This window comes from Nerophis ophidion, linkage group LG08, assembly GCF_033978795.1.
Source record: "Nerophis ophidion isolate RoL-2023_Sa linkage group LG08, RoL_Noph_v1.0, whole genome shotgun sequence".
In the NCBI taxonomy this organism is placed as follows: Eukaryota; Metazoa; Chordata; class Actinopteri; order Syngnathiformes; family Syngnathidae; genus Nerophis; species Nerophis ophidion.
In genome coordinates, this window is record NC_084618.1 from 12154877 (window position 1) to 12180046 (window position 25170).

A 25170-nucleotide genomic window follows, 5' to 3' on the forward strand; every position below is an offset into this window, starting at 1 on the left:
AAAACAGGAACTTAAAGAGTCCAAAAGACAAACAGCACATGGCCAAACAAAAACATGATCAACAGACATGACATTTTATTTATTGTTGGTTAGCTTCAGAATAACAATGTTATTAAAAAGAATAATACACTTATTATACTCTAAAAATGTTGGTCTTACTTAAAAATGCACGCATTTAGTTGTATTTAGTGTTAAAAAATATGATATGGCTCTCACGGAAATACATTTCTAAATATTTGGCTTTCATGGCTCTTTCAGCCAAAAAGGTTCCCGACCCCTGTTCTAGGGACTGGTGAGGTCCTACTGGACACAGTGTCCTGGGTATGATGTTAAAGTGCATCCGCCAGTGGAGGCTCCTCTATGGGGTCTTGGGGCACTAGGTGCTTTGAAAAAGTATCCACAACGTTGTATTGCACGACGTTGTTAGACAGCCTCGTGCAACGACATTGTGCGACTACGCTGTGTAATAAACCTTGTTGAAGAACAACTTAAATTCGTAAAAAACCGAGGTAGTTCCAGAAGTGACTTTATTCCGGCCACTGATTGGCTAAAATGCTTAATTTTAGCCTGTTTTAGCCATTTGGGGCGGCATAGCGTAGTGGGTAGAGCGGCCGTGCCAGAAACCTGAGGGTTGCAGGTTCGCTTCCCACCTATTGACATCAAAGTCGCTGCCATTGTGTCCTTGGGCAGGACACTTCACCCTTCGCCCTCGGTGCCGCTCACACTGGTGAATGAATGATGAATGAATGATTGGTGGTGGTCGGAGGGGCCGTAGGCGCAAACTGGCAGCCACGCTTCCGTCAGTCTACCCCAGGGCAGCTGTGGCTACAGATGTAGCTTACCACCTCCAGGTGTGAATGAATGTGAGCGCTTTGAGTATATAACAATAGAAAAGCGCGATATAAATCTAATCCATTATTATTATTATTATTCCTTTACCATGTGTGTTTGGGGTTCATTGTCCGGTTGGAACAGCCAACTGCGCCCAAGACCCAACCTTGGGGTTGGTGATTTTAGCTTGTACTGAAGAATTTGGAGGTAATCCTCCCTTTTTCATTGTCCCATTTAAAGCACCAGTTCTATTGGCAGCAAAACAGACCCAGAGCATAATACTACCACCACCATACTTCACGGTAGGTGTGGTGTTCCTGGGATTACAGGCCTAACCTTTTCTCCTCCTGGGTATTGTGGCCAAACAGCTCAATTTTTGTTTCATCTGACCACAGAAATTTTATATATATTATATAAACACACATATAGATACAAACTGTATATACTATACATACAAATAAATATATACACACACATATATACATATATATTCACACACACATTGATACATACATACATATACGTATATATATACATATATATATATATATATATATATATATATATATATACACACTCAACAAAATCAAAATGAAATGGCCCTGCGATGAGGTGGCGACTTGTCCAGGGTGTACTCCGCTTTCCGCCCGATTGTAGCTGAGATAGGCGCCATCACCCCCCGCAACCCAAAAAGGGAATAAGCGGTAGAAAAATGGATGGATGGATGGATGAATTTCACAGTGTTTATATATTTGACAGACAAAATAACAGTCATCAGTAACAAAGTACACTAAAGTAACAAAATAAATAGCTGTGCAAAATAAGCAAATGGTGGATAGTGGTGGTATCTCAATAAATAAAATAAATACAAACAAATAAATAAATAAAACAAAAAGGAAATTTAAACATAGCCTATACAACAACAAACATAGACAGAGAACGTGCATTTCCTCTTTTTACTTTCAAAGGACTCCGGCTTATTAGTGTTTTCCAAAGCCCAAAAAAAGTCTGCGGGTTCAAAGGACTCCGGCTTATTAGTGATTCCCAAAGCCCAAAAAAAGTCTGCGGGCTATAGAGCGTTTTCCGTTCGGGCTCCAGTACTCTGGAATGCCCTCCCGGTAACAGTTCGAGATGCCACCTCAGTAGAAGCATTTAAGTCTCACCTTAAAACTCATCTGTATACTCTAGCCTTTAAATAGACTCCCTTTTTAGACCAGTTGATCTGCCGTTTCTTTTCTTTTTCTTCTATGTCCCACTCTCCCTTGTGGAGGGGGTCCGGTCCGATCCGGTGGCCATGTACTGCTCGCCTGTGTATCGGCTGGGGACATCTGTGCGCTGCTGATGCGCCTCCACTTGGGATGGTTTCCTGCTGGCTCCGCTGTGAACGGGACTCTCGCTGCTGTGTTGGATCCGCTTTGGACTGGACTCTCGCGACTGTGTTGGATCTATTATGGATTGAACTTTCACAGTATCATGTTAGACCCGCTCGACATCCATTGCTTTCCTCCTCTCCAAGGTTCTCATAGTCATCATTGTCACCGATGTCCCACTGGGTGTGAGTTTTCCTTGCCCTTATGTGGGCCTACCGAGGATGTCGTAGTGGTTTGTGCAGCCCTTTGAGACACTAGTGATTTAGGGCTATATAAGTAAACATTGATTGATTGATTGATGATCTCTTCTTCTTCTTCTCTTCTGATTGCCGCGCTTGTCCTCCTAGGTGTAACCGTTATTATTGTCCGGCCGGAAACGGCGCCCAGCGAAGAACGGTGTCGCAGCATTATTGTCTGGGGCGGAAATCGTGAGAAACCGTGAGAACGGTGGCTCCGGGAGAACCTCGGGACTCACCCGGGTCGCCAGAAATAGTCTTAAAAAAGTATCTTGTGGATATAGATTAAGAATGTTGCCTAAAAGATGTCTCTTGCTGCCAAAGCTTCCTTATTAAAATAGCTGGAATTCCCCCTTTAAAAAAAAAAAAATAGCAGCGATATGAAAAGAAAGATGGAATTCCCCTTTTTTTTTTGTTTCGTGACTGCCTCGACAAGCTTGAAGAAACCTCTCGGTCCACTCTGCGTTTTTCTTGCATTTAGCGCAGGGATGTCCCACCTTTTCCGAAAGTCAAGCAAATATTGATTTATTTATAAACTAATGAACAAACTAAGAACCAAAATACTTGCACGAAGGCACTAACAAAGAAAAACAACTGAACTAGCATGTGAGCTAGGAAAACAAACGAACAAAATAGCATTGAAGCTAAACGAGTACAAAAGGGATTTGACCACAATGCGGGGAAGCGACGTCACCTGTTGGATGGGATGCTAACTACACAGCGAGAGCGAAAAACAAATAAAGGCCGGCTTAAATAGGGACGGAAAATTAGGAGGCAGGTGCGCGACGACAAACAAGAGACAGGTGACACTAAATGCGTAACTAGGCAACCGAAACAAAACAGGAAGTGCCACCAGGAACTAAGGACGTCAAATACTAAACAGGGTGATAACAAAACCAGAACATGCCATAATCTACGTCAGGGGTGGGGAACCTTTTTGGCTGAGAGAGCTAAGAAAGCCAAATTTTTCAAAATGTAGGGCGGTTTAGCTCGGTTGGTCGAGTGGCCGTGCCAGCAACTTGAGGGTTGCAGGTTCGATTCCCACTTCTGCCAACCTAGTCACTGCCGTTGTGTCCTTGGGCAAGACACTTTACCCACCTGCTCCCAGTGCCACCCACACTGGTTTGAATGTAACTTAGATATTGGGTTTCACTATGTAAAGTGCTTTGAGTCACTAGAGAAAAAGCGCTATATACATATAATTCACAATTCACTTCACTATTTCCGTTAGAGCCATATAACATTTTTCAACACTGAATCCAACCAAATTTGTGCATTTTTAAGTATGACCAACATTTGTCGAGTATAATAATAAGTCTCTGATTCTTTTGAACAACATTGTTATTCTAAAAGTTAACCAATAATAAATATAATACTTCTTACCATTACTGCGACATCTTGAACAGGTGCGGTAGAAAACGGATGGTTGGATTAAAATGCATGAGAATGTTTTATCATTTGTTTATTTTTGAAATTGTGATTACCAGCGGAATTATTCATTACTTATCGTGTTAAGCAATGTCAGCTAAGATTCATTTGAGAGCCATAGGTTCCCTACCCCCGGTTTAAGCATTAGACACCTTTTTACCTGCACCCTGCCTCCCGCTGCTTCCCACATCTACAAAGCAATTAGCTACCGACTGATATGGAAGAGTATTACACGGTTACTCGGCATAGCTCGGTTGGTAGAGTGGCCGTGCTAGCGAGCCGAGGGTTCCAGGTTCGATTCTCGCTCCCGCCATCCTAGTCACTGTCGTTGTGTCCTTGGGTAAGACACTTTACACACCTGCCCCCAGTGCCACCCACACTGGTTTAAATCAATGAATCAATCAATGTTTACTTATATAGCCCTAAATCACTAGTGTCTCAAAGGGCCGCACAAACCACAACGACATCCTCGGTAGGCCCACATAAGGGCAAGGAAAACTCACACCCAGTGGGACGTCGGTGACAACGATGACTATGAGAACCTTGGAGAGGAGGAAAGCAATGGATGTCGAGCGGGTCTAACATGATACTGTGAGAGTTCAATCCATAATGGATCCAACACAGTCGCGAGAGTCCAGTCCAAAGCGGATCCGACACAGCAGCGAGAGTCCTGTTCACAGCGGAGCCAGCAGGAAACCATCCCAAACGGAGGCGGATCAGCAGCGCAGAGATGTCCCCGGCCGATACACAGGCAAGCAGTACATGGCCACCGGATCGGACCGGACCCCCTCCACAAGGGAGAGTGGGACATAGGAGAAAAAGAAAAGAAACGGCAGATCAACTGGTCTAAAAAGGGAGTCTATTTAAAGGCTAGAGTTTACAAATGAGTTTTAAGGTGAGACTTAAATGCTTCTAGAACTAGGCAACAGAAACAAAACAGGAAGTGCCACCAGGAACTAAGGACGTCAAATACTAAACAGAGTGATAACAAAACAGAACCAAACCAGAACATGCCATGATCCAAGTAGTGGATCATGGTATTATTGTTGTTTATGTTTTTTGTTTGTTCTTATTAGGCCCTTCTTTAATCAATCAATCAAGGCTTATTTATATAGCCCTAAATCACAAGTGTCTCAAAGGGATGCACAAACCACAACGACATCCTCGGTAGGGCCCACATAAGGGCAAAGAAAAACTCACCCCAGTGGGACGTCGACCAAGATGACTATGAGAAACCTTGGCGAGGACCACATATGTGGGCAACCCCCACTGGTCTAAAATGGGGGTCTATTTAACGGCTAGAGCAGGGGTAGGGAACCTGCGTTCAAATAACGTTCAAAATATAAAACATTCTCATGCATTTTGAATCCATCCATCCGTCTTCTACCGCGCCTGTCCAAGAAGTTGCGTTAATGGTAAGAAGTTATGTATTTATTATCGGTTAGTGTGGGGCTTGCCCTCCTGGGGGTTCTTCAGACCCCCAAGCACCGACATGAGAGCCTGTTTCAGGGTTACAATATTGTTTTATTTTTCAATAAGTCTATAAGTTGCTTTCCAGCAATTGTCTTTTCCTCTTTCGTTCTCGGTCGCGCTCCGGCTCCAGCCCCAACCCCGTCTCGCCTCCCGGCTGCTGCTTATAACAGAGCGACAGGTGATTAGATAACAAAGCCCAGGTGGGCCAACTACGCACCTGTCGCTGATTCCGAGGCCGATCCTGGCAACACCCCGCTTCGCTGCAGGCCCGCAGGCCACACCCCCTCCACAGTTAGCTTCAGAATAACAATGTTATCACAAAGAATAAGAGATGTATTATACTCTAGAAATGTTGGTCTTACTTAAAAATGCACACATTTAGTTGTTCGGTGTTGAAATTTTTATTATATGGCTCTTACGGAAATGCATTTGAAAATATTTGGATTCTTGGCTCTCTCAGCCAAAAAGGTTCCCGACCCCTGGGCCGGAGTATACAAATACGTTTTAAGATGAGGTAGCATCTCGAACTGTTAGAAAAAAAACAACTTTGTTTTTTATATGGCAAACACAAAATATGCAACATTTTCCCCCCCAAAAATATCTCAAAGTGGAATATTTAATGTGACATCGATTTTGATTAATTATTATTTTTTTAAAGAAAATAACAGCCTGCATGGCAGCTTTGTGTTATTACAGTAAACATTGCAGCATTTTCTTGTCACATTTGTGAATTATATTTATATAGCGCTTTTCTCTAGTGACTCAAAGCGCTTTACATAGTGAAACCCAATATTTAAGTTACATTTAAACCAGTGTGGGTGGCACTGGGAGCAGGTGGGTAAAGTGTCTTGCCCAAGGACACAACGGCAATGACTAGGCTGGCAGAAGCGGGAATCGAACCTGCAACCCTCAAGTTGCTGGCACGGCCACTCTACCAACCGAGCTATACCGCCCTGTTTACTCTTTTATACCACTTTTTCTGTTTTTTATTTTGATAATCGTATTTTTAGAATGTGCTAAGGGCCGTTAAAAAATTACCCGCGGGCCGCAATTTGGACACACCTGATTTAGCGCCTCTTTATCCGCTGTTACTGCACACTAAGGCCTGCTAAGTGGAGCAGATGGAACGCCTTTCCACGCTTTCGTATTAATTATAATCGCTGCTTATGTGGGAAGTATTGATTTTAATGGAGCATCTTCGGGCCTGACAGCCTGGCATTGAGTCCGCTTAGGAATGTGCGTCTTTTCCCTCCTACAGCTTTGCACTCCGGGCCAGTAAACGACTTTGCAATCGCGGATTTACTCGCCGGCACGAGGAGCAGACCGTGTGTTGGCGCGAATATGGATTTCTCCCGAAGGAAACATGCGACCGTTGCGAACGACGCTCGTTAAGACATTGCTATGGTAAAAAAAACAAAAAAAACATTAAAGCTGTAAGCAGCGTTGGTCGGGTCCACCTTTGGCTGCTGCCGCCGCTACTCAAGCACTGATCTAAGTCAGACCAACATAGAGGTTTTTATTTCATGTCTCTACGATATTTCTAACAGGAGTTACATGCAGTTTTGTCTGGGTTTTTTCCAGGGGGCGCTAGAGCGCAATTTTGATTTTTAGGGTTTGTTTTTTTATTAGATGGCAATTTTCGCCGGTTCTGATGTGTGTGTAAAATTTGGTGAGTTTTAAAGCATGGTAAGGGGGTCAAATTAAAGATCGGCGTTTCTGGATGTTGTTGATAAATGGCTTTCGCTTTGTATAGTAGAGCTTTAACGTGCACTTTGAAGCATTTTAAAGGGGTTAAATTACAGCTCAAAGAGGCAAAAGTGACATTTTTGAGGTAACTTTGCGCAGGGGTTCTTTGAAGGCGCGTAAAATCAAAACCGGAGCAATAATCAAAACTCTGTTCTATACTTTTAATCAGAAGGGTTCAATCCCTCTCCTGTGTGAGTTTGAAGCCGAAACGACAAACGTGCTCAGAGGAGATAACTTTTGAAAAAAGGTGACGGGTGTTTACAAAACTTTTATTTTGAAGGGGTAATTTTTAACTTCCTGATGTTTTTTGCTGAAGGATGTCATTATTTAAAATGTAGGTCTAAGTGAGACCTACGTAGAGGTTTTTGTTTCAGGTCTCTCCGACATTCCTACCGGAAGTTACAAGCCGTTTTGTCTGTGTTTTCTTCGTAGGACCATTTTTTTCTGTGTTTTATCCAAAAATTGCGCTAGAGCGCATTTTTGAGTTTTTTTTTTTTTTTTTTTTTTTTTTCATTAGATCGCAATTTCCGCAAGTCCTGATGTGTGTGCCAAGTTTGGTGAGTTTTGAAGCATTTTAAGGGAGTCAAATTCCAGCTCAAAGAGGCAAAAAACATTAAAGCTGCAAGCAGCGTTGGTCGGGTCCGCCTTTGGCTGCTGCCGCCGCTACTCAAGTCCTGATCTAAGTCAGACCAACATAGAGGTTTTTATTTCATGTCTCTACGATATTTATAACAGAAGTTACATGCAGTTTTGTCTGGTTTTTTTCCTAGATGGTGCTAGAGCGCACTTTTGATTTTTAGGGTTTGGTTTTTTATTAGATGGCAATTTTCGCCGGTCCTGATGTCTGTGTAAAATTTGGTGAGTTTTAAAGCATGGTAAGGGGGTCAAATTACAGATCGGCGTTTCTGGATGTTGTTGATAAATGGCTTTCGCTTTGTATAGTAAAGCTTTAACGTGCACTTTGAAGCATTTTAAAGGGGTCAAATTACAGCTCAAAGAGGCAAAAATTAAATTTTTTAGGAGACTTTGCACAGGGGTTCTTTGAAGGCGCGTAAAATCAAAACCTGAGAACTTATCAAAACTCTGTTCTATACTTGTAATCAGAAGGGTTCAATCCCTCTCCTGTGCGAGCTTGAAGCCAAAACAACAAACGCACTCAGAGGAGATAATGTTTGGAGAAAGGTGACCGGTTTTTACAAAACTTTTGTTTTGAAGGGGGGATTGCAAACTTCCTGTTGATTTTTGTTGGGGGTTGTCAATCTATGAAATGTAGATCTAAGCGAGACCTACATAGAGGTTTTTGGTTCATGTCTCTCCGACATTCTTACCGGAAGTTACGAGCAATTTTGTCTGTGTTTTCTTCCTAGGAGCAGTTTTTTCTGTGTTTTATTCAAAAATAGCGCTAGAGCGCAATTTTGAGGTTTGGGGTTTGGTTTTTTCATTAGATCGCAATATTCGCCAGTCCTTATGTGTGCGCCAAGTTTGGTGACTTTTGAAGCATTTTAAAGGGGTCCAATTACTACGCAAAGAGGCAAAAATTGCATTTTTTGCGAAGATTTTATTTTGAAGGGGTTTTTGCCAACTTCCTGTAGATTTTTGCTGAAAGAAGTGAGTGTATGAAAATTGGGTCTAAGTCAGACCTACATAGGAGTTTTTGTTTCATGTCGCTATGACATTCCTAACAGAAGTTACATGCAGTTTTGTCTGTAATTTTTTCCTAGGGGGCGCTAGAGCGCGATTTTCATTTTGGGGGATTGGTTGCTTAATATGTTGGGGTGGTTTGCTATACCGACGTGTGTGTCAAATTTGGTGAGTTTTGAAGCATGTTAAGGGGGTCAAATTACAGCGTGTAGGTGCGGAATAATAATAAAACACAGCAGTTTCAATAGGGTCCGCAGGCCCATTGCAAAAGTAGTCCTTTTGCAATGGGCCTGCGGGCCCTAATTACGACGTCTATTTGGCTTACATCATCTCTCTCCAGGGAGTGTAAACGATGCGTTCAAAGCCCCTGCGGGATGTTTTTGCAAAGAGGCTATCATCACTTCCTCCGTATGTTAACGCCCTCTGCGCTAAAGCTTGTGTTACAGTGTTGGCGGCATAATTTCACACCCGCGGAAGTACAAATCCTACTTGGGCGTCTGGGGTTAGACCGGAGCTGGGCAAATATTTTGACTCGTGGGGCCACATTGAGAGAAAAAAATGTGTCTGGGGAGGCAGGGGGGGGGAATGTGTACAGTTGTGGTCAAAAGTTGACTTACACTTAAAGGGGAACATTACCACCAGACCTATGTAAGCGTCAATATATACCTTGATGGTGCAGAAAAAAAGACTATCTATTTTTTTAACCGATTTCCGAACTCTAAATGGGTGAATTTTGGCGAATTAAACGCCTTTCTGTTTATCGCGCTGGAGGCAATGACGTCAGAATGTGACGTCGCCGAGGTAACACACCCGCCATTTTCATTTTCACGTTACAAACACCGGGTCTCAGCTCTGTTATTTTCCGTTTTTTTCGACTATTTTTTGGAACCTTGGAGACATCATGCCTCGCCGGTGTGTTGTCGGAGGGTGTAACAACACTAACAGGGAGGGATTCAAGTTGCACCACTGGCAAGAAATCTGCCGCCCCGTTTAAATAAGAAAATCTAATTTCAGTAGGCCTTTAAAGGGGAGCATTATCACAATTTCAAAAGGGTTAACAACAATAAAAATCAGTTCCCAGTGGCTTGTTGTATTTTTTGAATTTTATTTCAACATTTTACCGGTCTCGGAATATCCCTGAATAAAGCTTTAAAGTGCCTTATTTTCGACTCTCTGCGAAGACACTGGCCATTTCCCTGTGACGTCACACAGTGCTGCCAATGTAAACAAACAATGGCGAATACCACAGCAAGATATAGCGACATTAGCTCGGATTCAAACTCGGATTTCAGCGACTTAAGCGATTCAACAGATTACGCATGTATTGAAACAGATGGTTGGAGTATGAAAGTATTGAAGAAGAAACTGAAGCTATTGAGCGAATAGCTATTGACGCTATTCATAGCCATAGCATGGCCGAATAGCTGCGTTAGTAAAATGTGCGGACCAAACGATCAGGACTTTCGCATCTTTTGACACTGGAGCAACTTAAATCCGTCGATTGGTAAGTGTTTGTTTCGCATTAAATGTGGGTGGAAGGAAACGTAATATAGTTGCAAATGCATCTACAGGTTATCTATACATCTCTGTGCCATGTCTGCTTTAGCACCGCCGGTATACAGCATGTTAGCATCGATTAGCATAGCATGTTAGCATCGACTAGCTGGCAGTCAACATCAACAAAACTCACCTTTGTGATTTCGTTGACTATCTTTGCAAATGCATCTGCAGGTTATCCATACATCTCTGTGCCATGTCTGTCTTAGCATCGCCGGTAAAATGTGGAAACACTCTGGCACATTCAATGGGGGTCTGGCGGCAGACACTTTGGCATCTTCGGGCCAGTAGTGCAACTTGAATCCCTCCCTGTTAGTGTTGTTACACCCTCCGACAACACACCCACGAGGCATGATGTCTCCAAGGTTCCAAAAAATAGTCCAAAAAACGGAAAATAACAGAGCTGAGACCCGGTGTTTGTAATGTGTTGAAAATGAAAATGGTGGGTGTGTTACCTCGGCGACGTCACATTCTGACGTCTACGCCTCCAGAGTGATAAACAGAAAGGCGCTTAATTCGCCAAAATTCACCCATTTAGAGTTCGGAAATCGGTTAAAAAAATAGATGGTCTTTTTTCTGCAACATCAAGATATATATTGACGCTTACATAGGTCTGCTGATAATGTTCCCCTTTAATACGAAACTTTATTGTTGGTGCGGCACGCAAGTTTTATATAAATAGCGCTTTACAGCGTCGTACTTGTATACCCTCGATTTTTCCGGGAGACTCCCAATTTTCAGTGTCGTTCCAGGGGTAGTCTTTCTCCCTAATTTCACCCGGACAATAATATTTAGGGGGCACCGTGGAGGCATTATCTTTAGCGCCCTCCACCACCTGTAAAAACAGCGTGGCAACCCAGCCACATGTTGTATTTGCCGTATGTTGACGCAGCTTGCACTTTTTACTTCATATGTGGTGTAAAATTTGTGTTGTTGTCAAAACAACCATCAACATAGCAACTTCCTTCACTGGGTTTCATGGTGGGAATGTAGCGGTACGAGCGGTCCTACAGGAAACATGGCCGACTCGCGTGAGGATGTTTGGATTTCTACCATCCACTGGGAACACCGTAGATAAAAGGAGCAAACTCCAAGTATGAATTGTTGTAGTTATATTGGAAAACGTAAAAACGCTGCTTGGGGTGATGAATGGGGATTCCTTTCCAGTGGCCACGCTACTGACGGCTCGAAGACAGAACAGCATTTCTACTTCCGGTTGAAAGCACTAAATGGAAGGGCACGGCCGCACCTGCATTGAGCAAATTAGTCCAAGAGATGGCGCCATTGTCATGATCCGTATGTTTAATTCCAGATAGCCTGAGTTTATTCTCTATTTCAGTTCTCGGCGCCCGCTTTGGTTTTGTTAGTTTCCACGGACACGTATTCCGTATAACTGCCTCTGATTAGTGGTCGGGCGCCTCACCTGCTCCCCGCCCTGCACTCGCCTTGTTCACCCATAAATAAGCTGCGCCGTTTTGTAAGCGGCAGGTTTCAAAGTGTAGGAAAAAAAAAAAGTTGTAGTTCAGAATTTACGGGATTACGGACTGTTTGGAGGAATCAGGAAAGAAGGCGACATTGTTTTACAAATATCTCTGGCATGCCTCTACGCCATACTTGTCAACCCTCCCGGATTTTCTGGGAGACTCCCGAAATTCAGCGCCTCTCCCGAAAACCTCCCAGGACAAATTTTTTTCCCAAAAATCTCCCGAAATTCAGGCGGCGCTGGAGGCCACGCCCTCTCTAGCTCCATTTGGACCTGAGTGACGTGTCGACAGCCTGTTTTCACGTCCGCTTTCCCACAATATAAACAGCGTGTCTGCCTAATGATCGAGGGCGAGTTCTTGGTTTCTTAAGTGGGTTTATTGTTAGGCATTTTCATTAATGTACTGCCAGCGCGGTAACAACACACAACAACAGCAGTCACAGTTTCGTCTACCGTAAAGCAATTCGTCTACCGTAAACAGCAATGTTGTGATACTATTTAACAGGACAATACTGCCATCTACTGTACATGCATGTGTGACAATAACATTTACGGCTTTTAGAGAGTGCAGTGCACAAGGAGACGAGGCAGAAGAACGAGGAAGATACAGCCATGGCGACGCCGGCGACGAGTAAGATGAAGAAATACGCCTATAAGTTCCAAGCCGCAGCTGGGATTGAACCTGGATAGCCTCCGGGGAAGAAGTAGTGGACTACCAAGTGCTTGGCAGTGAAGATCTTCCTCGGGAAGCAAAGATTTACCGGTTTTGGGCTATGCTTGGGAGAGATGGAAGATTCCAGACTGTAGTGCATTTGATGAAAGCACTTTTGTGCGTGCCACACAGCAACGCATCATCCGAGAGGGTGTTCACCATGGTTAGAAAAATAGTGACAGAGAATAGAGCAAGGATGGACGATTCAACCCTTAACTCAACAATGAGTAGATAAGTGTTATGTGTGTGTTTATGTGTAAATAAATGAACACTGAAATTCAAGTATTATATATAGCTAGAATTCACTGAAAGTCAAGTCAAGTCAATTAATCAATGTTTACTTATATAGCCCTAAATCACTACTGTCTCAAAGGGCTGCACAAACCACAACACAAACCACTACGACATCCTCGGTAGGCCCACATAAGGGCAAGGAAAACTCACACCCAGTGGGACGTCGGTGACAATGATGACTAAGAACCTTGGAGAGGACGAAAGCAATGGATGTCGAGCGGGTCTAACATGATACTGTGAAAGTTCAATCCATAATGGATCCAACACAGTCGCGAGAGTCCAGTCCGAAGCGGATCCAACACAGCAGCGAGAGTCCCGTTCACAGCGGCGCCAGCAGGAAAACATCCCATGAAATACTTGACTAAGTGAATTCTAGCCGTAAATATACTCCTCCCCTCTTAACCAAGCCCCCAACCACGCCCCCCCGCCCCCCACTTCCCGAAATCGGAGGTCTCAAGGTTGGCGAGTATGCTCTACGCTTTGATTTAAAATCCCAAAACCCCCAAAATAAACAGGCAGGGACCAATAAGTAAGAAAACATGTTGTTTTCTATGGTGTTCAAAGCAATAGTTGCTGTGTGACGGCTGTTGGGTTCTTCTGTGTGAAAGGCACAGCTGGGTCTTGTGTTTGGGCTCTGATGCAACACATAATATATCGGGATCAATGTGCTCATTCAAGCAGGAAGTCTGCAGCAACTTTAGAGAAGGTGTGAGTAACAGATGGCGGGGAAGATTTTATTTAGAAGGACGTTCCTCCTGATGCGCAGGGACTTAATTTAGATGTCATCTCTCCGCCGAGTCCATTAGTCATCCTGAAGCGTTGTGCCTGATTTATGCTGGAATCCTAATGTCACGCACTTTTTCTTCACGGTTGGTATTTAAACCTCCTCCGGGTCCGGGCTGTTGTTTCTGGCGGGATGGTGGCATTAAAAGGCAAGGCCTGTGAGTGTAAAAGGTCGGTAATGAGCGAGAAACGCATGGAGGACGCCCGAGGTCGCCGCAGGCTGACTCTGGCGTTCCGGCCGAGGGCAAGGACGCGTGGGAACACACATTCGGCCGTGTTTGCACACTCCTTCCCCATCTCGTCTGTTTCACCTTAACCCTTGTATTATGTTGGGGAAAAAATGACATTGATTATGTTGCGGGTCGTTTTGATCCGTACTGTGTAAATGCACTCAAAACAGTCAAGAAAACAGGTTAAACCAACAACAATTTTATTTTAGGTTGTATAAACATTTAGAAAAGTGACATACAATACATTTTTTTATTCCAATTGTATTATGTTAAGGGTCAATTTGACCCATTTCAGTTTTTGTGTTGATCAAAGTACTGGTTATCCTTTCTTTTTCTTGCTGAAATCTGGTGACTTTTCCTCATCTAGGGGTCATGAACTGGTGTGTAAATCTGGACACTTTGTTGTGTAGTGGAATGTTTGTGCAGAGTTTGTATAAAAAGATGATGTTGCGAGTCATTTTGACCCAGGTGCTTTAATGTGGGTAAATAGCTGTTCAGATCCAAAAATAAACATGTCTCCTTGATGTACTTTTTACTTTGATGTACAATTGTTTGTATTTTGATTGTCTCTGAGACCCAGAGCCAGGTGTGTGAAGAGAGGGAACTTTCTCACACTTGTCCTTGTCTCCTCAGATGTCATCCTTCTGGAGCTCATTTTTGGTGAGTTTGTCAAAGAGATGACATGAGAACAGTGACAAGGACAAGTGTGAGAAAGTTCCCTCTCTTCACACACCTGGCTCTGGGTCTCAGAGGCAATCAAAATACAAACAATTGCACATCAAAGTAAAAAGTACATAACAAAAGACTTGTTTATTTTGGCTATTTACCCACATTAAAGTGTCTGGGTCAAAATGACCCGCAACATCATCTTTGTATACAAACTCTGCAAGACATTCCACTACACAACAAAGTGTCCAGATTTTACACACCAGTTCGTGACCCTAGATGAGGAAAAGTCACCAAATTTCAGCAAGAAAAGGAAAGGATAACCAGTACTTTGATAAACACAAAAACTGAAATGGGTCAAATTGACCCTCAACATAATATAAGTGTTAAGCCTCCCTCTGTTTGCCTTTTTGCGCTCCCGTGCGTCTTATTTCCGTTTTGTTGCCGGGCAGCCTGGCCATCTGTCTCTGGGGTGTGTGGCGTCATGGTCACAGGTTGTCCAAAAGAACTTTAATAATTCTGCAAACTGCAGTCCGAGTCTGTAAATGTAGTTTTAGTTTTTTGTTTGACTGAAAACAAAAACAAATTAGAGCTGCAAGCAGCGTTGGTCGGGCCCGCCTTTGGCTGCTGCCGCCGAGACTCAAGCCCTGGTCTTAGTCAGACCTACATAGACGTGTTTTATTCATGTCTCTACGACATTCCTAACAGAAGTTACAAGCAGTTTTGTCTGTGTTTTTTCTTAGGGGGCGCTAGAGCGCACTTTTGATTTTTGGGGTTTGTTTTTTATTAGATGGCAATTTTCACCAGTCCTAATGTGTGTGTAAAATTTGATGAGTTTTGAAGCATGTTAAGGGGGTGAAATTACAGATCGTTTTTTTCTGGATGTTGTTGATAAATGGCTTTCACTTTGCAAAGTAGTGCTTTAACTTGCACCTTGAAGCATTTTAAGGGGGTCAAATTACAGCTCAAAGAGGCAAAAATTACATTTTTTTAGGAAAATTTGCCCGTAAAATCTAAACCGGAGCAGTAATCAAAACTCTTTCGATAAATTTTAATTAGAAGGGTTCAAACTCTCTTCTGTGCGAGTTTGAAGCTGAAACGACAAACACGCTCAGAGGAGATAACGTTTGAAAAATGTGACGGGTGTTTACAAAACTTTTATTTTGAAGGGGTAATTTTTAACTTCCTGTTGATTTTTGCTGAAGGATGTTGTTGATTAAAATGTAGGTCTAAGTGAGACCTACATGGAGGTTTTTGTTTCATGTCTTTCCGACATTCCTACGGGAAGTTACAAGCAGTTTTGTCTGTGTTTTCTTCCTAGGAGCAGTTTTTTCTGTGTTTTATTCAAAATTTGCGCTAGAGCGCAATTTTGAGTTTTGGGGTTTGGTTTTTTCATTATATCGCAATTTTTGCCAGTCCTGATGTGTGTGCCAAGTTTGCTGAGTTTTGAAGCATTTTAAACGGGTCAAATTACAGCTCAAAAAGGCAAAAATAGCATTTTTTGCAAACATTTTGCTTTGAAGGGGTTTTTGCCAACTTCCTGTTGATTTTTGCTATAGAAGTTTATAGGTCTAAGTCAGACCTACATAGAGGTTTTTGTTTCATGTCTCTACGACATTCTTAACGGAAGTTACAAGCAGTCTGTTTTTTTTCCCTTGGGGGCGCTAGAGCGCATTTTTGATTTTTGGGGATTGGTTTTTTATTAGATGGCAATTTTCGCCAGTTCTGATGAGTGTGTGAAGTTTGGTGAGTTTTGAAGCATGTTCAGGGGGTCAAATTACAGTTCAAAGAGGCGTCGGAATAATAATAAATAAAGAATAATAAAATGCACGAAAAACAATAGGTCCTTTGGCCTTATTTAAACGGGGATAGCAGGTCCATCCTATGTGTCATACTTGATCATTTCGAGATATTGCAATATTTTTACTAAAAGGATTTAGTAGAGAACATCCACGATAAAGTTTGCAACTTTTGGTCGCTAATAAAAAAGCCTTGCCTGTACCGGAAGTAGCAGACGATGTGCGCGTGACGTCACGGGTTGTGGAGCTCCTCACATCTGAACATTGTTTACAATCACGGCCACCAGCAGCGAGAGCGATTCGGACCGATAAAAAGCGACGATTTCCCCATTAATTTAAACGAGGATGAAAGATTTCTGGATGAGGAAAGTGAGAGTGAAGGACTGGGGGAAAAAAAGACAGGGCAGTGGGAGCAATTCAGATGTTATTAAACACATTTACTCGGGTAATTGTAAACAATGTTCACATTGTTTACAATTATCCTGATTGTAAACAATTCTCATGCATTTTAATCCAACCATCCGTTTTCTATCGCACCTGTCCAAGAGGTCGCATTAATGGTCAATCAATCAATGTTTATTTATATAGCCCCAAATCACAAATGTCTCAAAGGACTGCACAAATCATTACGACTACAACATCCTCGGAAGAACCCACAAAAGGGCAAGGAAAACTCACACCCAGTGGGCAGGGAGAATTCACATTCAGTGGGACGCCAGCGACAATGCTGACTATGAGAAACCTTGGAGAGGACCTCAGATGTGGGCAACCCCCCCCCTCTAGGGGACCGAAAGCAATGGATGTCGAGCGGGTCTAACATGATACTGTGAAAGTTCAATCCATAGTGGCTCCAAGACAGCAGTGAGAGTCCCGTCCACAGGAAACCATCTCAAGCGGATCAGCAGCGTAGAGATGTCCCCAACCGATACAGGCGAGCGGTCCATCCTGGGTCCCGACGAGCGGTCCATCCTGGGTCTCGACTCTGGACAGTCAGTACTTCATCCATGGTCATCGGACCGGACCCCCTCCACAAGGGAGGGGGGGACATAGGAGAAAGAAAAGAAGCGGCAGATCAACTGGTCTAAAAAGGAGGTCTATTTAAAGGCTAGAGTATACAAATGAGTTTTAAGATGAGACTTAAATGCTTCTACTGAGGTAGCATCTCGAACTGTTACCGGGAGGGCATTCCAGAGTACTGGAGCCCGAACGGAAAACGCTCTATAGCCCGCAGACTTTTTTTGAGCTCTAGGAATCACTAATAAGCCGGAGTCTTTTGAACGCAGATTTCTTGCCGGGACATACGGTACAATACAATCGGCAAGATAGGCTGGAGCTAGACCGTGTAGTATTTTATACGTAAGTAGTAAAACCTTAAAGTCACATCTTAAGTGCACAGGAAGCCAGTGCAGGTGAGCCAGTACAGGCGTAATATGATCAAACTTTCTTGTTCTTGTCAAAAGTCTAGCAGCCGCATTTTGTACCAACTGTAATCTTTTAATGCTAGACATTGGGAGACCCGAAAATAATACGTTACAGTAATCGAGACGAGACGTAACAAACGCATGGATAATGATCTCGGCGTCTTTAGTGGACAAAATGGAGCGAATTTTAGCGATATTACGGAGATGAAAGAAGGCCGTTTTAGTAACGCTTTTAATGTGTGACTCAAAGGAGAGAGTTGGGTCGAAGATAATACCCAGATTTTTTACAGAGTCACCTTGTTTTATTATTTGGTTGTCAAATGTTAAAGTTGTATTATTAAATAGAGGTCGGTGTCTAGCAGGACCGATAATCAGCATTTCCGTTTTTTTGGCATTAAGTTGCAAAAAGTTAGCGGACATCCATTGTTTAATTTCATTAAGACACGCTTCCAACTGACTACAGTCCGGCGTGTTGGTCAGCTTTAGGGGCATGTAAAGTTGGGTGTCATCAGCATAACAGTGAAAGCTAATACCGTATTTGCGTATGACGTCACCTAGCGGCAGCATGTAGATGCTGAAGAGTACAGGGCCAAGGACCGAACCCTGGGGAACTCCACACGTTACCTTAACATAGTCCGAGGTCACACTGTTATAGGAGACGCACTGCATCCTATCAGTAAGATAAGAGTTAAACCATGACAGGGCTGAGTCTGAAATACCAATTCGTATTTTGATACGCTCTAATAAAATATTATGATCGATGGTAAGAAGTATAACATTTATTATTGGTTAAATTTAAAATAACAATGTTATTAAAAAGAATAAGAGACTGATTATACTCTAAAAATGTTGGTCTTGCCAAGACCAGGACTATGGTGTGGTTCGTTTTCCCGTGGTGCAAAGCGATTGGAACGGACATGGCGCGAAGGTAACGACATCTTTAATCTTAACTCAAAAATATTACAAAAACAAAGGGTATAAACAAAAGGCGCTCCTCTCAGTGGAAGTTAAAAACTTGGGAATGAAAACGAAAATTTGCACAATGGGAGAACTATGAACATAAAATAAAACTGACAAACTATGGCATGAAAAACGTACTTGGACCGAGAAAGAGCATGGATCATCGGCATGGATAACATAGGTGTATAAAAGGACGGTGTGGCGCAGTGGAAGAGTGGCCGTGCGCAACCCGAGGGTCCCTGGTTCAAATCCCACCTAGTACCAACCTTGTTGTGTCCTGAGCAAGACACTTCACCCTGGCTCCTGATGGGTGCTGGTTAGCGCCTTGCATGGCAGCTCCCTCCATCAGTGTGTGAATGTGTGTGTGAATGGGTAAATGTGGAAGTAGTGTCAAAGCGCTTTGAGTACCTTGAAGGTAGAAAAGTGCTATACAAGTACAACCCATTTATTTATTTATCATTTGTGTGTAGGAGGTGATAGAGGGTGAGTAGAATGTGATGTCGCCGGGCTCACTGCCTGGCAACTGCAGGCTTAAATGGTGATGTGGTGATTGACAACAGGTACATGAGTTCAAGTGAATCAGGTGTGTGAGTCGTGAAAACAGGTGAACTGATTGGTAGTCATGGAAACAAAAACAAACCAGGGTGTGCAGAAACAGGAACTAATGGAGTCAAAAACAAAACAGAACATAAATAAACAGAACATGTTCACAGAGTGTTTAAAAAATATTATACGGCTCTCACGGAAATACATTTTGAAATATTTGGCTTTCATGGCTCTCTCAACCAAAAAGGTTCCCGAGCCCTGCTTTAGTGGATACTCCTGGACGTCATTCACAAGCCGGGCTTTTTTTTCGTCGTCGCAGGCGGCCCGGAGGAATTCTCACCAAGAATGTGCGCTAATTCCTTTTTTGTTGGCGTTCCTTTTTCAAGACGGCAAAAAATAATCTTTTCTGACAGCTCCGCTCAGCCTCAAAGAGTCCCGGCCTTCCTTCCTGCCACATTCCCGCCTTTCTCAGCGCCCAATCAGCAGTCGGGGGGCGTGGCCCTGTCACCCGCCATTCCGACACAAGACGATAATTCCCACCCTTTCTAGAAAAGACCTGCGCGTTACCATGGCGACCCCCCCAGCGGGACTTCTTATTCCACGCCTGCCTGTTCCAACAGCGTCGAGTAAATTCCCTCGGATGGTTTATGGGGCGCTGGAGGATATTCTCCAGAGCAGAGGAAGGGTCAACAACCGGCCGCCATTGAGTAGCCGTGAAATGTGAGCAAGATAGGGCGGATGGAGCGGAGCAAACGCCGCGCCAGGGGGCTATTTTAGAGTTTGCCGTAATCCGTGCAGATTCTTCCTATTTCGGGGTTTTAATTTTGGCGGGACTCTGGAAGCGCATGGTTTTAGCCACTGAAACGCCGGGGGGAGGGGGTTGGGTGATATCGGAGGCTATTTTCGACACATCAGAAGGTGGGCGAGGGTTGGGGAGGAGGAGTGGAGATGAAGAGGAGGACGAGGAGGAGTCTGCATGCCAGCTGGAGACAGAGGATGCTGGGGAGGAAGATAAGAAGCTCCAGTAAGCAGTTGGCCTTGTTTCTGAGTCTTCGTCTTTCTTCTACCACATTAGCATCCTCATCATTACTGGAACTCTTTGTTGTCCAACATCTCTTCTCCTTCAATCAATCATCAATCAATCAATGTTTATTTATATAGCCCCAAATCACAAATGTCTCAAAGGGCTGCACAAATCATTACGACTACGACATCCTCGGAAGAACCCACAAAAGGGCAAGGAAAACTCACACCCAGTGGACGCCAGTGACAATGCTGACTATGAGAAACCTTGGAGAGGACCTCAGATTTGGAGAAACCCCCACCCTCTCCTTAGGGGACCGAAAGCAATGGATGTCGAGCGGGTCTAACATGATACTGTGAAAGTTCAAACCATAGTGGCTCCAACACAGCCGCGAGAGTTCAGTTCAAAGCGGATCCAAGACAGAAGCGAGAGTCCCGTCCACAGGAAACCATCTCAAGCGGAGGCGGATCAGCAGCGTAGAGATGTCCCCAACCGATACACAGGCGAGCGGTTCATCCTGGGTCTCGACTCCGTACAGCCAGTACTTCATCCATGGTCATCGGACCGGACCCCCTCCGCAAGGGAGGAGGGGGGGGGGCATAGGAGAAAAAAGAAAAGAAGCGGCAGATCAACTGGTCTAAAAAGGAGGTCTATTTAAAGGCTAGAGTGTACAGATGACCCCAATAAACCATATTAAGGAAGCACCGTGGAGGCACTAGCTTTAGAGTGTTCTACGGTCTGTACAAACAGCGTGCCAGCCCAGCCACATGTCGTATTTGGCTTCTGTAGACTCAGTAAGCGACTGCAAAACATAGTTGGCCATACAGGCCACACTGAGGGTGGTCGTATAAACGACTTTAACACTGTTACAAAAGTGTGCCACACTGTGAACCCACACCAAACAAGAATGACAAACGCATTTTGGGAGAATATCCGCACCGTAACACAAAATGAACACAACGGAACAAATACCCAGAATCCCATGCAGCCTTAATATATATATATATATATATATATATATATCTATATACAGCCCTGCGATGAGGTAGTGACTTGTCCGGGGTGTACCCCGACTTCTGCCTGATTGTAGCTGAGATAGACACCAGCGCCCCCCGCGACCCCAAAGGGAATAAGCGGTAGAAATGGATGGATGGATGCATGTATTTTTTATTTTTTTTTACCAAATCATCAAAGTTCCATTTTTGTAACGCATGTCTATTTTTTTTAAATTGAGAAATTTCATCTTGGTTGTTAGAAAGGATTCAAGTGCAAAACCAAATCAGAAGAACAAGGAAAATGGATCCAGCTCTTCAAAAACCTGAATTTTTAAAAAAATATAACGCAGGACAACCAAGCACAATTTAGCTAACTGGTCAAAGTTACACCTTCGTTTGGTCCCACCTGGGCCCCCGAGTCCCCCGTCTTGGAACATTCTCCCAACTAACCCCGGGTTCAGTGTCTGACTAATCCACTGCCAGATTGACAGTTGAGTCAGACTCCTTCCAATGGAACTGTTGACCCTTCTAGGACAGCCAGGCAAGGACAAGGAATCCATGCTGACTCTTCATCAGCAGAGACAAGAAGATAACAGAGCGGTTTAATGGCTGTTTTCTCCCTCTATTGTTTGCCGGTGATAAGCGCTGAAAATGTAATCCGAGACTGGAATAGCAACACTCTCTTCAATGCCATTGTGCAAAGTTCTGAAGAGTTCCTTTCAACTTTGGTCCTAAGAGCGTAGAACGTACACAAGTACTTTGGTGCTTATTTTATATAGCTGCTTTCATCGTTAGGGTGGAATTTTGCTTTTCCGTCTGCCCGTTATCCTCGATAGTCAGAATCGCCTTTTCAGCATCTTCAACGTAGTTTGTATTCTCCATTTTCACAACAACCCATAGTGGTTTCAAAGTTTTGCTACGTTTTTTCCCACTAAAAAAACCTAAATTCATTCCAAATTAAAAAGAAAAAAAATGTATTAACACAACCCTGACTTCATTGGCCTTTTTTAGGGACCGATATCCCTTTGGGACATAGGACCCTATTGAATTTATAAGGTTTTATTATTATTCTTCTTTATTATTGCCTCTTTGAGCTGTAATTTTACCCCCTTCACATGCTTCAAAACTCACCAAATTTGACACACACATCAGGACTGGCAAAAATTGCAATTCTATCAAAAAAAAAAAAAAAAAAAAATTAAAATTGCGCAAAACCGTCTCTAACTTCCAGTAGGAATGTCGGAGAAACACGAAACAAAAACCACTACATAGGTCTTAGTTAGACCAATATTTAATCCACTGACAACCCCCAGCTAAAATCAACAGGAAGTTTGCTATTCCCACTTCAATACAATAGTTGGCTGAAAAATGTCGCTTTTTTCAAACATTACCGGTACCAAAATATTGGTATGGAGGCAACACGACTCTGAGACCGAGTAAGGTGTATATTGAGGATTAAAAATGTTACTTGCGTTTGTTCGAGTCCACTTGCACGGTGGCCACATACCGTATTTCCTTGAATTGCCGCCGGGTATATAGTATGCATCTGCCTAGAGTTACTGCCGGGTCAAACTCGTTCCGCAAAATAATTAGCGCATGCTTAGCATTACCGCTGGCTCAAACTCGTTTCGCAAAATATTATTTTTATTAGCGCATGTCTAGAATTTCCGTCAAACTCGTTTCGCAAAATAATTCGCATTTGCTTACAATTTCCACCGGGTCAGACTCGTCACGTCACGAGTGACACTTCACCTGTCATTATTTTCAAAACTGAGGAGGCTGATTTCAATCATTTGAAATCGCATAAAGGGAAGAAGATTAAGAGCTCTTCAGTAGGATTTAAGGTCCAAGCTATTGACTATGCTAAAAAGAACAGTAAGCAGCTATGTTTTATTGATATACCGTAGCTGCGTGTGTCAAATATGAGTCATCAAATGACTCCCGTTTAATAATATAATTCTTGATAATTTTTACATTTAATTCTATTATAGTATGTGTTGCATATAATTGTTTTGTATCTTGGCGGCTGTCACTAACTTATGAGTAGAATTCCATCACTTTCTTTGGGAATTTCTCCGTAAACGCAATCGTACACGTCAGCTTTACAGATGCCATGTCTACTTTGCAGACAGTGTATATTGTGGTAATAACCATAATGATTGTTGATTATAGTCAAGATAATGACATCCACTTATTGGAATGGGTACCAAATCGGGTACTTTATTGGTATTAAGTGAATCCCAACCAAGGTGCCTTTTCCCGATACCTGGCTCTGTGCACTTCGCCACCTGGCGATCACTCCAGCAGCACTGAGAGCAGACGCAGCCAAACCACCTTTAGGTAATGTTGAAATTTCCAATGCCAACAAAGTAATTGACTCGAAAAAACGCTCTAGGATAATTTAAGTAAGGCTAAACGTTTTCAAAAGTGGACTAGCTTGTTGCCAATGCACATTGACATGCTACTGATTAGCATGAGCAATTTTACCTGGTGATTTCAACACCTCCATAACCAAGTTACAAACAGCTGGTGTGCAATGTACAATACTTTGAGTATTTACACTTTTTAGGGCGCAACAAGGAACAAAAACTATGCAATCTTCCCATCGATTGTCTTGGACCTGCAACTTAGTGTCATAACTGCAAATGACACTCAGAAATGTTGTAATAAAACGAAATTACTGTACAGGCGCGGTTGGGAGAGTGGCCGTGCCAGCAACCTGGTTCGATCCCCACCTTCTACCAACCTAGTCATGTCCGTTGTGTCCTTGAGCAAGACACTTCACCCTTGCTCCTGATGGGTCGTGGTAAGTGCCTTGCACGGCAGCTCCCGCCATTGGTGTGTGAAACTTTGAATGTGGAAATAGCGTCAAAGCGCTTTGAGTACCTTGAAGGTAGAAAAGCGCTACGGGAAGTGAAGTGAATTATATTTATATAGCGCTTTTCTCAAGTGACCCAAAGCGCTTTACATAGTGAAACCCAATATCTAAGTTACGTTTAAACCAGTGTGGGTGGCACTGGGAGCAGGTGGGTAAAGTGTCTTGCCCAAGGACACGACGGCAGTGACTAGGATGGCACAAGCGGGAATCGAACCTGCAACCTTCAAGTTGCTGGCACGGCCGCTCTACCAACCGAGCTATAGCGCCCCATTTGCCATTTATAAGAGTGAGCAGTGATCGTTTATTTATTCCTCTCGCTTGCACTTTTAACATGGGGGATTACATATCTAAAATAAAACGGTTTTCTAAACTGGACTTTCAATCGAAGCAGGAGGTAATAAAGGAAGATCTCCGTCGAGACGGAGAGACTTTTAAAACTGAAGAAAGATAAGGAAGACTTCTATAAACAAGCTTTTGATCAGAAGGAGCTGCGCATGGACTTCATTTATAAGTAAAGGTAAGACCCTAATAACGTTTTTTTCATGATGGTATCCTTACATCACACTCAAATTTATAAGCGCAGGCCTAAATTTACCGCATGCCTTTGGTAAGCGCCGGAGTGAGACGAGCTTTTAAATTAATTAGCGCCCGGGCGGAATATTCGAGGAAATACGGTAGACAGAGCTGTGAAAAAATGTTGCTATGTATGGCAGTGACAAGCATCACCGCCACCTACAGGACCGGAGGGGAAGGTCTTGATTTGTATAACTGTTCAGCCTTATATTTAATTCTAAAAATAAACATTCTTCTCTTGTCTCGTCCTTGTCCAGTCGCTCCTGTTCTTGGGCTGCGCGGCGGCGGCGGCCCTCGGCCTCAACCTCCTGTGCCTGGCCGTCTACCTCGGCTGCCTCTGCTGCCGCCGCAAGGACGAGGACGAGGAGGAGGACAGCAAGAAGCCGACGTCCTGCTGCGTCACCTGGTCCGCCGTCACCGCCGGCCTCGTCACGTGGTAAGAAAGTCCGAGCAGGACTCTGCGTTTTTTTTTTTTAATATTCTCAAGGTGGACGCCGCCTCTCTCGCTCGCTCGGTCCGTTTCT

The 25170-nt window shown here is 43.4% G+C and overlaps 1 protein-coding gene across 5 annotated transcripts in view; it reads left to right on the forward strand.

Moving 5' to 3' along the window:
- ttyh2 (tweety family member 2) overlaps positions 1-25170 on the forward strand; it is a 132258-nt gene that overhangs the window by 13484 nt on the left and 93604 nt on the right. For all 5 annotated transcript variants that reach the window (XM_061907689.1, XM_061907686.1, XM_061907690.1 and 2 more), the window contains exon 2: positions 24904-25082. In XM_061907689.1, coding sequence (XP_061763673.1) covers positions 24904-25082 — 179 coding nt within the window. The remainder of the gene's footprint in view (positions 1-24903; positions 25083-25170) is intronic.